The sequence below is a fragment of the Epinephelus moara genome, chromosome 23 (genome assembly GCF_006386435.1).
Source record: "Epinephelus moara isolate mb chromosome 23, YSFRI_EMoa_1.0, whole genome shotgun sequence".
Lineage (NCBI taxonomy): Eukaryota > Metazoa > Chordata > Actinopteri > Perciformes > Serranidae > Epinephelus > Epinephelus moara.
In genome coordinates this window covers 14,358,994-14,371,788 of record NC_065528.1, presented here as the reverse complement: position 1 = coordinate 14,371,788, position 12,795 = coordinate 14,358,994, and the positions used below count along the sequence as shown (strand labels likewise).

At 41.8% G+C, this 12,795-nt stretch overlaps 1 protein-coding gene across 2 annotated transcripts in view; it reads right to left on the bottom strand.

Annotated features, from left to right (window-relative positions):
• Positions 1-10,071, bottom strand: part of LOC126384657 (solute carrier organic anion transporter family member 1C1-like) — a 13,452-nt gene extending 3,381 nt beyond the window's left edge. Inside the window, exons 1-11 of one of the 2 annotated variants that reach the window (XM_050035813.1) lie at positions 9,601-10,071; positions 8,234-8,383; positions 6,341-6,482; positions 6,049-6,181; positions 5,361-5,485; positions 2,897-3,043; positions 2,537-2,635; positions 1,613-1,846; positions 1,305-1,469; positions 578-773; positions 268-433 (exon numbers count right to left, since the gene is read on the bottom strand). In XM_050035813.1, coding sequence (XP_049891770.1) covers positions 268-433; positions 578-773; positions 1,305-1,469; positions 1,613-1,846; positions 2,537-2,635; positions 2,897-3,043; positions 5,361-5,485; positions 6,049-6,181; positions 6,341-6,482; positions 8,234-8,335 — 1,509 coding nt within the window. In that variant the 5' untranslated portion in view covers positions 8,336-8,383; positions 9,601-10,071. Of the gene's footprint in view, positions 1-267; positions 434-577; positions 774-1,304; positions 1,470-1,612; positions 1,847-2,536; positions 2,636-2,896; positions 3,044-5,360; positions 5,486-6,048; positions 6,186-6,340; positions 6,483-8,233; positions 8,384-9,600 lie in introns of those variants that run through there. The other variant, XM_050035815.1, reaches the window with a different exon arrangement.
• Between the last annotated feature and the right edge of the window lie 2,724 nt (positions 10,072-12,795).

Sequence of the window (12,795 nt, the reverse complement as noted above, 5' to 3'; positions counted from 1 at the left end):
GAGATATGCCCATTCAAAGTTTGCAATTTCAATCGGTTGCTATAGCGCCCCCCTTTGGCCAATTGATGTAATATTGCTTCATTCGCATCCTCCCATGACCCTCTACCACTGTGCCAAATTTCACATGGATTGACCAAGTCAGTGAGGAGAAAAACATGGAACAGGTACACAGACACACAGACAGAGTTTTCGTCATTATATAGTAAGATGTGATTATTTATATAATTCTGACATGTGGTCTGTGACAATTTCTGTGTGTAGTCCTACTGTGTTCTTGCCGTATCCACTGGAGCTGAGGCAGCCAGCCATACATGGAGAGATGTAGGTGATGCCGCTGTCTGAGCACACGGGCTCCCACTCCTCTGCTGAACACGAGCAATCACTGTTACACTCTGAGAAGAGCGTACTCCCGTCAGATGATATACCCCGCGTCCTGCAAAGTATAGTTTACATTAGCTGCAGGTTGCGCCTCTGAAAAAATCTGAATCGTAATTTAAGGCTGTAATAAATAGTCTCTACAGTACTTTATTTTGGTTTGTTAAAGCCGTGGTCATCTTCATGAACCCTCTGCACTGACCCGTTGTATGAGATGGTGAGCCCAGCCATGGGAATGTTGTCACACTTGGTGCCGAACTTCAGCAGCAGGAGGAGGTACGCCATGAAGGATGTGGCAAAGGAGAGCTGTGCTCCTGACACCAAACTCAGTTTGTACCTCTTCATCAGCAGCCCTCCCAGAAAGATCCCCACCGCCACCGCTGGCAGGTTCAACACACCTGGAGGAGAAACACAAGGGGGTCTAGACACTGGGAGACAGCTCTTACAGTAGGACGTCTCTCACTATCAGACACCCTAGATATTTTTTTTCTCTATTAGTCTTTAAGACTCGTGGAGATTGTCTTGACGATTTTGTGTTTCTCACTCTGCCTTGATTCCCATTGTGCCAAGTCTGAAACACCTTTAGCAGAGAATACACCAAACATTGTATGCTTTGCCGTGTACGGGTTCAGACAGTAAATTGCAGAATTCCCCATGTCTACCAGGGTACTTCTACAGCTAGGTAGGTCTCATACACTGGCCATAAAAAACATATTGTCAGAGAACAAAACAGCCATCAAAGGACTAAACATGCTTTACAGCACCAAGTTAACCAAGCTCAACAACTCCTACTGGTGAACAAGTTGTTGAAAGGTAGCTGTGCTCTGCTGGTGAAAAGTGAAATTCTGTCTAGTATATGAACAATCAATTGCAGTAGGTGTAGGAGGTTTTCTACATACAGAAATTATGTTAATGCAGTTCATTTTCACCTATGAGGAAGTTGGCTCTGGAGGCAGACTGTCCAAACTGCTGTTCCATGTATTTGGCTTTGAAGGTAAACAGGCCGATGAAAGAGTTGAACTTCAGGATGCTCCCACAAAGGAGCAGGAAGTAGGCAGGAGTTCCCAACAGGCGCTTCAGTGAGGGGAGAAACCCTGTGGAAGGACATCCCACAAAAATAAAAGCAATGACCATAAACCTGCACACAAATCTGTACTTGATATGTCAATCTGAGCTGGAAATGCAACTGAGCGTCATCAGTGTTCTGTTGTGGGAGGAAGAAGAGGTTTGTCTCAACCTTTAGCGATGTCAGTCAGCTTGAGGTTGTGATTGTTGTTGGGGGCGTCCTCTGTACCGTCCAGGGTCTCACTGTTGGGTACTGGCTTGCCCTCGTCTCCCTCCTGCTTTTGCAGCGAGCGGGGCAGGAACCAGAAGGGAATGCTGGAGATGAGCAGGAGGGCGGAGGACACCATGAAGCCCATCCACCAGGCGCCCACCCAGCGGGCATCTTTCGGAGTGATCGTCACACTTTCTGGATGCACAAAGAAAGCATTTGAATGAGTGCAGCAGGAGGCCTGATGTGTGTTTAAGTTTCATTTTTTCACAAGTGACATTTGGAATATCAATCTGTCTTCAGTCTTTCACGTGACCATGCTGGACATCAGATCTTTTTTGGGAAAATAACAGGCTAATATTATCAGGGCTGGGGGACTGAGGCACTGCACACTTTAGGTGGACTGATTAAGTTTGTTTGACACATTAATTATTGATTTTACTTTATCTATCTGTGAGAGTCGAGACAATTCCTCAAAGGGACACTCAGAGGAGTCTTCACTAACATGTTCTGACAGGTTTGAGCCTATTTTTACGGTGGCGTGCCCGATGAGCAGCAGGCTCGGAGTAAACTCAGTCTGAAACAAAAAACTGGAGTCCTTACGTTTCTCCTGTCAAAACATGAAGCTTTCTTTGGTTACACTTTATCGGCCTCTCTACACAGGGGGTGTTTCATTCATAAGTTTAGGTAAGTTTTAAACAGTAAGTCCTTGACTTCAGAAACAGGTAGACAAGAGCAGGCTTCTCATTTCTTGCCCATGATGGTCCATTTTGTCTGCTGAAATGAAGACTGTCAATTGCAGATTTTATCAGCTGCAGGTAGCGAACTGATTAGCCTAATGTTAACTGATGATAGACATTTCCTGCAAAACAAACGCATTCCACTTACCAAGATCTACAAATCCAATATCAACATATATTTTGGCACAATAGGAGCCCAGGAGGAAGCCAAACATGGGGCCCAGGAGAGTAATGGTCTGGAGACAAGCTGCAAATCATAACATAAGGAGGAGAAGGAGGATGAGGTGAAAAGAGACATTTTAACAGAACTCCAGTGGGAATATATTTGCTAAGAGTTAAGACACTGTCACACTAGATCGCAGCATTTCAAAATTTGTGAGATATGCACATATTTGAGTGCATTACTTTTGTTTTTAAAGATGTATTAAGTGTTGGTATTTGACAATATTTAACATGTGAACTCTGCCAAAATCCCACTGGAAACCCCAAATGAGTTATGTTATCTTACCTATATAGAAGGGTGAGTTCTCTGCTTTAGCAAAGTCGTCGATGTAAGAGATGCCCAGAGGTGCAACTGGGGTTTCTCCAATGCCCCGCAGAGCGTTGCCCAGGAACACATAGATCCACATGTGGGACCCAGACTCTCTCACACAGGCTCCATAAAACACACACAATAAGAGAGCATGATATTGATTTTGTTGCAAAGATCTGATACTCTATATACTCTGTACTATCTCTGATGTATTAAATGTTTATAAATGTTTAAAATCACCAACGTCTCCCAAACTCAAATGCAGATAAACATCTTTACAAGTAGTTTGAACCACGTGGTCCATGTGTGTATATGTGTGTATTGACTGCACCATTCATAGTTTGGCCCAGTCTCCAGAAGAAAATGTTGGCATTGTACTTTTCTGCAAACCACAAATATGTCACATTTCCACATGTCAAATGTATCATATTTTACGGTGTCGTAATATATGAACTGACGTTGTCATAGGGAGGTGAAGCAGGGAAGCAAGGAAGTTGCAGACCACTGTTCAAGACCAACAAAATGAAAAAAACAGTAGTTTTCAGCAAGCCATCGCTGTATTTCAAGCAGCTTTTTATCCACCAAATGTGGATGTTTTTTAGAAACTCAATACTGCGTGGCTATGAAAAGCGATCATTTTATATCAAGACATTGTTGCGTTTCCTACCAGGATAGCGCCGCAAAAAGTGGTTGTTTTTTATTGACAAATGGCTATGTTTTCAATACGTTCTCACTCTGAAGTCGTTGAAATACGGCGCTTGGGCAGTGACTTGCAGCGTCGGACACAGACGGAAAAAGCCGTCTGTTACTATCGGCATGATACGTGGCCGGTTGCTGTTATATTTTCAAGGTGTAAGGGGGAAATACTGAAGACAAGAAGAAAGGTTAAGGCGGTCAAAGTCCGAGTGGGGCAGGTGGGATGGGTGGTGGATGCGTCCAATGAACGACTTTCACCTGGGAGAATTCACATTGTTGTATTGACGTAGTGCATTTATTTTGAAAGAGACTGTATGTTAACGTTAATTTCCTGTGAAAACGGAAGTGTGGTTTGAAAGAAGATGATGCATTTAACAGGCAGAACTTGACACGGTGTCCGAGAACGTCAACAACCAACGCACCCAGGGTACCTTGCACGTTGTATCTGGACGTAGAAAGTCCGTGACCAAACGTTAATATGTGACAAGGTCAGAGCGAGAATGTGTTGGTGTTTTCTGCCGGAATAGTGCCATGAAAAGTGTTTTTTTTTGTTTTTTTTACCAAGGCATCACTGTGTTTCTTTTTCCAGCCATAACCGAGTGCTTTTTGAGCGTAAACCTGACCACACTTTAACCACAGTATTGCTGAAATGTAAAGTTTCAACATATCCACTACATAATAAATGTAAATGTGACATATCTCGCAGAAATGTACAAAGCAAACATTTTTCATGGTGATTTGGTTACACAGATTCTTCTATTAATTTTGTTTCTAAAAGAAGGTGTTGGTGCATGTGTATCACAAACCCCTCCCTATTCACAAGTTACTGAGAAAGAGAAAATGAAGTCTGTGACCTCAGTTATTAAGTCTACCTTAAACCAGATGTAGGAATACAATGTGGTGTTGATTCAATATCAGTGTAACAGGATGCGGTTTAAAGCTTGTATATCACGGCATTGTGACTTCCATATTATGTTTCTTTTCAAATACATCTCATCAGAGCAGCAGAACAGGATCAATACAATACTTTCTGTGGCTGTATGATGTGATTTATGTGAGGGAAATGATTAATTATGGCTCAACAATAGAAAGACTGAAGTAACATATCAGCTGAAGCCCATCTCAGGGAAGTAAAACTGATAAACAGATATCTGTCCAAGCTGAATTTATTACCAAAAATATGTCTGCTTTCTCAGTGATGCTAGTAAATAAGATCTGATGGTCCCACATATTATTCTTTCTGTCTTTTTCAAGCTTTCATCTCATGTTGCCTTGCTCTGCAGTCCACATACAGAATGACTTCAGCAGCTCTGTGCAGAACATAGACAGCACAGGAGGTGAGTGGCTTTGAAGGTCAGACTAGGATCAGTGCATTCCAGGGATGGTTGGAAGAATGCCAGTAACTTGTTAAAGCTTTTTAACCAGGTTTCATGTAAGTCTCTTTCATGCTGCCGGTGTCGTTTGTTGTTCACTGGCCATAGCAAAGGTATCTTGTATAGTTTGTCCTGATTGATTAATCAATTTCAACTCGTACCTAAGTATAACTGTATACTGTTTGTATGTTGAAGCTGCGCAAGGTAAATTTGAATTTTGACTGTACCAGTTGGCATGGAAAACATTTTGAGTGTATTTTGTTGCATAAAACTGTTTCCTACTGTAGATTTAAATGAAGAAATGTGGAATATGACAGTGGAAATCATTTAAAGGCACCCATTTGACCCCAGCGTGCAGCCCCCAGTCTTACATTTGTTGCGCTCCACAGAAGGCTCCATTTGAATTTCAGGTACTTCTGTTTTCAGTGGATCCACACAGGCGGCGATGTTCGCAGTGTCATTCTGGTAAACCTGAATGACTGTGTTGTACTTGTAGCTGTGAAAACCACAATGAGACATTAAAGGAATACTTCATCTCCCAGATGATCGTTTGTATATCAGTTACTCACCCTATGTTACTTTGAGTTTGTGAAGAAAACTTTGTTTTTCTTGCATGCTTCCATGGTAAAAGAAGAATCCATGAATGGAGAAAATGTTTGATGAATTGAAGTCATAGGGGTCCAAGTGTAACAACAACTAAAACTATATCAAAACATACAATTTATTAACTTAAACACAACTCGGGACTTGGATTACAGTACACAAGTTGTGTGAAAGTTTGTCAATGGATGTTTTGATATAGCTCTATTTCTGTTAAACGTGGACCCCATGACTTACGTTCATCAAGGATTTTGTCCATTTGTAGAGTCTTCGTTCACCATGGAGACATGCGAGAACAACAAAGTTTTCTTCCAATATTCAATGTAACATGAGATGAGTACCAGAAATTGATATACAAATGGTCATTTGGGAGGTAAAGTATTCCTTGGACAAAGATCATTTGATCAAGATCATTGTTTTGCAAAGGTTTCTGAAAATAAGATATTTGTTGGCGTTTACCGGCCCATGAAGAAGTGCGTCAGGCCGGTGAGAAAGGCCCCCACAGCCATGAGGAAACAGCCCACAGCGATGAATCTGGGCCGATGTAGCTTTGCCCCAAAATGGCTGACCACAGCAAGAAACAACAAGTTGCCTACCTCCAAGAAGGAGAAACCAAGAGAGCAGAGGAAAATAAATTATATATTTAGAAAACATCAGCTACAGAGTCAAAGGGAAAAAAAGTGTCAAGAACAAAAGTTAAAAAAAATAAATAAATAAAAAAATAAGAATTAAATAAAAATATAGATGGTACCCATTTCAAAACTGCCATCTATGAGTCCAATGTGCGTGCTGGAGAGGTCGAAACGTCTCTCAATTTGAGTGATGGAGCTCTTCATGTAGGTTCCCGTCAGAGCCTTGGAGAAGCAGGCGAAGGACATCGCCACAATAAACAACTAGAAAACATGAAGGGAAATATAAGTCATCAAAACAGGCTAATAATTCATAAATTTAACAGACAAGTACTGCATGATGTAAATGTTATTTTCTAATAAATATTCACCATGTCATGCTTTGTCTACTTTGATTTTTCATCTTAAATATTTAAACAGTTCAGTTTGATGTATTGTTATCATAGAAACATTGATTAAAGCCACTTAAACAAAAATACTCAGACTAAAAAGTGTGGCTCTCCATGCCTCCTGCCTCCTGCCTCTTCCATAGCAGCCTCCACAGTCTGTGTGTGGGCACCCTGGAGTCCCTTTATTACTCAGTTAATTCCCATTGGGGATTATTGCATTTCTCCTCCATGTACAGTATTTCATCTACTGTATTATGCTGTATTGCTACAGAGGCTTTCATTCTCAGCTTAAATTGAATTTTTGCCGCAGTCACTCTGACAGATATGGACTACTTTGGGCTAAGAACTCTCTTTAAAATCTCAATCAGAGCTCATAAAACTGTATACATATTTTGCGCAGATTTTTTTTTGTCATTGCTGATTCTGAGAATTTGCTTTGCAACCCAGTATCTACACACATTAATTCAAGGTAGCCTTGAATGAAATTGTTGTATAGATCCATCCATCCATCCATTTTCATTGTAGGGCAAACAGGCAGAGCAAAGCACCCCAGATGTCCCTCTCCCCAGAAACACTTTCCAGCTCTTCCTGGGGGACCCCAAGGCGTTCGCAGGCCAGATGAGATATGTAATCCCTCCAGCGTGTTCTGGGTCTGCCCCGGGGCCTCCTACCAGTGGGATGTGCCCGGAACACCTATCTTTAATGTATGCACCAAAAACCAAAGAAAATTCCTTGCAAGTGAAAACTTACTTGGTAATAAATCTTCTGATTCTGATTCTTATGTGTTTTGAAAGATATGCTCTTTAAACTTTGCACATGCTGATGTAGTGCTGCAATCAGAGGATGCTGAGCTCGGGACTGATACTGAAGTGTTTGACAATGCTGAAAATACATCGAAAATCAGCTCTTGGCTTGATTCTACCTACTTTCGGGGAAAGCATATTCTGAAAATACTCAACTGATGAAAACATGATGGGAGTTTCACATTTTAAGCATTTATTGCTCCATCTATTATATAGTGGCACCCCCAAGGGGGGGCAGTGGGGCCATGGCCACCCTGATACAATTATTACTGAACCCCCCTGGAGAAAGTAATGGGAGGCTGACATTACTGCGTCACTGAAAGAAGTGGTATCTTGTGACACTAGACAATCTAACGCATCTACTAGTACCAACCATGCCGGCATAACTTGTCAGGAAGGGGCTGAATAATGCTCCAAAGTTAGGCTAAATTTTGGCGAGAGAACAAGTGGCATAGCCATTTTCAGAGGGGTCCCTTTAATTCTCACCTCAAGATATCTGAATGAAAATGGTTTCTATGGGTACCCATGAGTCTCCGCTAAGCCTGAGAAGACTTGCTCCTGGTAAATGTTTTGTTCCTTACAATCAATTTACTCCTTCAAATTAAAGCTGTAAATATACAGTATATTTGTCTTTTTAGGAAGAAAACAGCCGATGAATTGCTTAACACGTGTTACATAACACATTGATGTTTTTATCTGGCTCAGTTTCCTCTAAGTGAACAACAGAACAGAATGAACTAACAGAATGAACTCTAACCCATGACGAAAAACAGAATAATAAGTAACCAGCAGAGGAGTGTTGATCATAAAAAACCTTCAGTACTTTGAGAGTGGAGATGCCAGGGCGTTTTGCAGTCTGCTGATCAGGGTCACACAGAGCCTGCTGACTGGTCACCTTGTCTCCGTCTTCTGCTGCTTTGTCCATCCTACACTCAGTGTGTGTCTGCTGGTCGATCTACCTGCCCTCAGGCCACTGCAAGAAAAGCAGACATAGACAACAGATAAAAGAAGGAAGGTCAAGTTAAAGAAAAGTGTATTACTTTATATTTGTATGCTCCTATTTCATACTGTTATTCTTCCTTCTTTTCACTATTTCTCTATTCTTTACATTGGAGTGACTGTAACGAATCACAATTTCCCCACAGGGATCAATACAGTATTTCTGATTTCTGATTCTAGTCTAGAAACTCTGAGGAAGAGGATCAGAGGCCTGTACTACAAAGCAGGATTTGGAGTTAGCGAGGTAACTTCAGTTTTCAGTACTACGAAGCTGGTTGCTCTGGAGCAGCCTGTCAACACCCCGACCTCTGACCAATCAGATCACTGAAGAAAAAAGTATCCATGGACGAAGGTTCAGAGTGACAGGTAAAAAAGTGGAGCCTACGCATTGTTTTCGGTCAGTAGAATCAGATCATTGTTCCAGGGCTCTATTTCCACTGGTTTTAAAACAGAGTTTCTAACAAACTGAGAGATTATTTACACACTAAACACATGATTTGAGCAGGATTTTAACTTGTTTATTTCAGTCAGCAGTGACAGTGCTGTTTTACACTCTGATTCCATCACTGCAGCTCAAAATAAAATGAGACACCTGTGTGATGAGAACTAAAGAAAGAATTGTAGTACCGATTATCCAGATGGTCAATATTAGGGCTAGTCAAACCAGATAACGGGAAGATATCCTGGGTAACTTGAACTGGCTTCGTAGTACAGGCCTCAGCTACATATATGATATAAATCACTCATTAAGGTAACAAAAACATGATTCTTACAGTTATAGTTTCAAATGATTATGAACTAATGAAAACACTTACGAATATTTTATTCCATTTCTGCAAATATGTCCCCCTAAATTCTACACACTGGACCTTTAACCACTCATTTCACATAACTTAAATTTACATTTTGTATAAAATATTTCTACAATAGACCACATTAAATGGCACCAAACAAATGTTAATTTTCCCAAACTATAACTGATTGTATAACTATATATTCAGTTATAACTATTATAACTGAAGTTGGCAGTTGTCTACTTACACTAACAATCATCTTGAATTGAAACATTGTAATGCTTGAAACAGATTGCTTTTTACTGATCAACTTATTAGCAGTTTTATGGTACTGAAATACAAAGCCAATCTTGTCACTTGAGCCAAGTGAATGAAAACAGAGCAGCTGTTGTGGTACCTTTGTAAACTCCACCAGCGTCTTCTCCTCACAGTGCTCTCAGCTCAGAAAGCGTCAGGAGCTGCAGGCTGAATCCATATCAGAGAGGAAAATGGTTTCCCATGACAGCTCATTTGTCCTCTGGGAAACTTGAGCAGAGGGGAAACCTGACAGTAAAGTTACTTTAACCAATAAGTTTTGATGTTGAAGGTCCAGTTACTCAGCTCAGCTCTTACATAGTTCACTCAAAAGTGCAGCCGACCTTTGGTCTTTAAAGATCCATTCTGTGACAGTGAGCCAATCACAAAGTTTGTTATACAGAGAAGCTGCAAACTGCAAAGCAACTACTGAGGAAGTTTGACAGTTTACCTAGTGCATCTCCAGGCCGAGGGGACAGGGGTCTCCCCTCTCTTCTTCTTCTGCTCCTCCTTAAGCAGCCATGTGTCTCTCCTCCTGCTGAGAGGAGGAAAACCTGCTCTTCCCAAGCTCCTATTCTCCTGTGTGCAGGCAGAGCAGTTACTTGGAACGAGCAGGACAAAAGGCCTCGCACATTTTTATTCCACACACATGCCAGCAAGTCCAGGAGGGGGACAGCAACAAGAGAACAGGGGGGGAGGCGGAGGGGAGACAGATTAGTAACTTCAAACCAGGCCCTTTGGATATTTTTTTCTTACAAGGTAAAATATCAGACGCTTGTTTTAACGGAAGTGAATAGGAAGATCCAAACTGCCTTTCATTAATCGACTGACACTAAATCAACCCCACTCATTCTTTGCATTTTTCTGGATTGCTTTAATAAAGACCTGAAACATGGAACAGTGGTTCTCAGCATTAACAGTGTCTCTCGGTGTGAACACGTGTCGGGGAATGCTGTATTAGTCCAGTGAACGGTGGGGGGTTCAGGCAGCCAGGCAGCAGGTCGCTCAATCAGCTTTGGCCCCTCACAAATTCCAAAGATTAAGATTAAGAGCCTTCACATTCCTGCACAGCAACAGTGAAGGAAGTGTTGACCACTTCCCTTCTCTGAAAAATTATACTTGACCCGAGGATTTTACATTCGGTGCACGTGATGTGCATGTCTTTTGTCACTGTATTTAGTTTCAGGTGCCATCAGACAGGAATGCAGATTGCTACTGCATCAGGCCACCTTGGATCATCAGTAACTCTACCTGCTGCATATTAGTAATAGATGCTTTTTAACATTATTTTTTAATTCTACATTACATATTTCCTGTCTGATTGACTTTGGTTAATAGATGCAGAGACACCCTCAGTGACGTTACCTTACAGTGGATATTTTGTTGTATAGAGTACAGCCTGCTGGTCAAAGCAGCCAGTGCACACAGGTTTGGGAGCAGCAACACATTAAGGGAAAATAAAACTGAGTGGATGAATGAAATAAAGTGGGATTACACTCTGCGGCCACGTTTTAGGTACACCTGTTCAACTGCTTGTTAATGCAAATATCTAATTGGCCAATCACATAGCATCAACTCAGTGCATTTAGTCATGTAGACATGGCCAAGGCAATCTGCTGAAGCTCAAACCAAGCATTGGAATGGGGAAGAAAGGTGATTTAAAGGGACAGTACATCTAAAAATCAAGCTCAGCTCACGTCCCAGCTACATTCAGGGTGCTCTATTTAAACTGCTCTGGCCTGCCTACTGTTGCTGCTTCCTCTGCAAGCCACTTTGCAACCCACCTCCACCCCAGCTCCTCCTTTTCATGCTGTGTCTGACTTATCAATGTCATTTCTGTTTGTCATTGATGCTGCTCTGTTCTGGTCCCAGGGGTTCTTTGCTGTTGCTCTCTCTGCCTCAGGCTTTCCATGTAGGCACATGGAAGGGCAGGGAGGTTTGCTCTCTCTGCCTCAGGCTTTCCTTGTTTGCATGCGGAAGGGCAGAGAGGTGTGCTCTTTCCGCCTTAAGCTTTCCATGTAGGTGCGTGGAAAGACAAAGGCCCCAGGACAGAGCCATATTGCCAAATATAATACTGCAAATGGAAATTAAGTTTTCTTTGACACAAGTGTTCCTGACTGAAACACATATTTTCCCTTTTACCTGTAGTGCTGTTTATCAACCTAGATTGTTTTAGTGTTAGTTTTGAAGATATCAGCCAGAGATGTCTGCCTTCTCTCTAATATAATGGAATAGAGGACATTTAGCTTATGGTGCTCAACGCACCCAAAAATACTTTTGAATGTTCTTTGCAGAAATCATGACAGAAATCATAAACATTAATGGTGTCCTCCTCAGCTGAGCTGTAACGTTAGCTAGCTCAGTGGTGCAGTGACACAGCTGTTCGAGAGAAGGCAGACATCACCACGCAGAAGGAAGAGTGCATCTACTGCTAGCTTTCCTAGCACCACTGAGCTAGCTAACCTTACATCTCAGCCAAAGAGGATGCCAGTAATCACATCATTATCTAACACTGTCACAAGCATGAGCCCCTCATCCATGAGTAGATGCATGCTTCTTCTCCGTGTTGATCTGGTTGGTGGGTGTAGTGTGGTAGAAAGAAAATAGTTGGTGCCAGACAGGTCGGTTTGAGTTGCTCAGAAACTGCTGATGTACTTGGTTTTTCAGGTACAATCATCTCTAGGGTTTAGAACGATCCAAAAAAAAGGAGAAAAATAACCAGCGAACAGTAGTTCTCTGGGCAGAAATGCCTTGTTGAAGGTCAAAGGTCAGAAGGAGAATGGCCAAACCGGTTTGCACTGATGGAAAGGTTACAGTGACTCAAATAACCAATTGTTACAACTGAAGTATGCAGAAAACATGCATACTGTGTGCATCTCTGAATACACATTTCGAACCTTGAAGCAGATGAGCGACAACAGCAGAAGACCAAACCAGGTGCCAATCCTGTCAGATAGAAAACAGGAAACTGAGGCTACAGTTGGCATGGGCTACCCAAATTAGACAATAGAAGACTGGAAAAACATAGGCTCTTATAATGAGTCTTGGTTCCTGCTATTTAGAAGGTAGGGACAGAATGTACCATAAACACGAGAGCATGGATCAATCCTGCCATGTTTCAACGGTTCAGGCTGGTGGTGTGACAGAATGGGGGATATTTTCTTGGCGCACTTTGAGCGTTGTTGCTAACTGTGTCCATCCCTTTATGACCACAGTGTACNAATATGGACCAAAATCTCTGAGGAATGTTTCCAGCACCTTGTTGAATCTATGCCACAAAGAATTAAGGCAGTTCTGA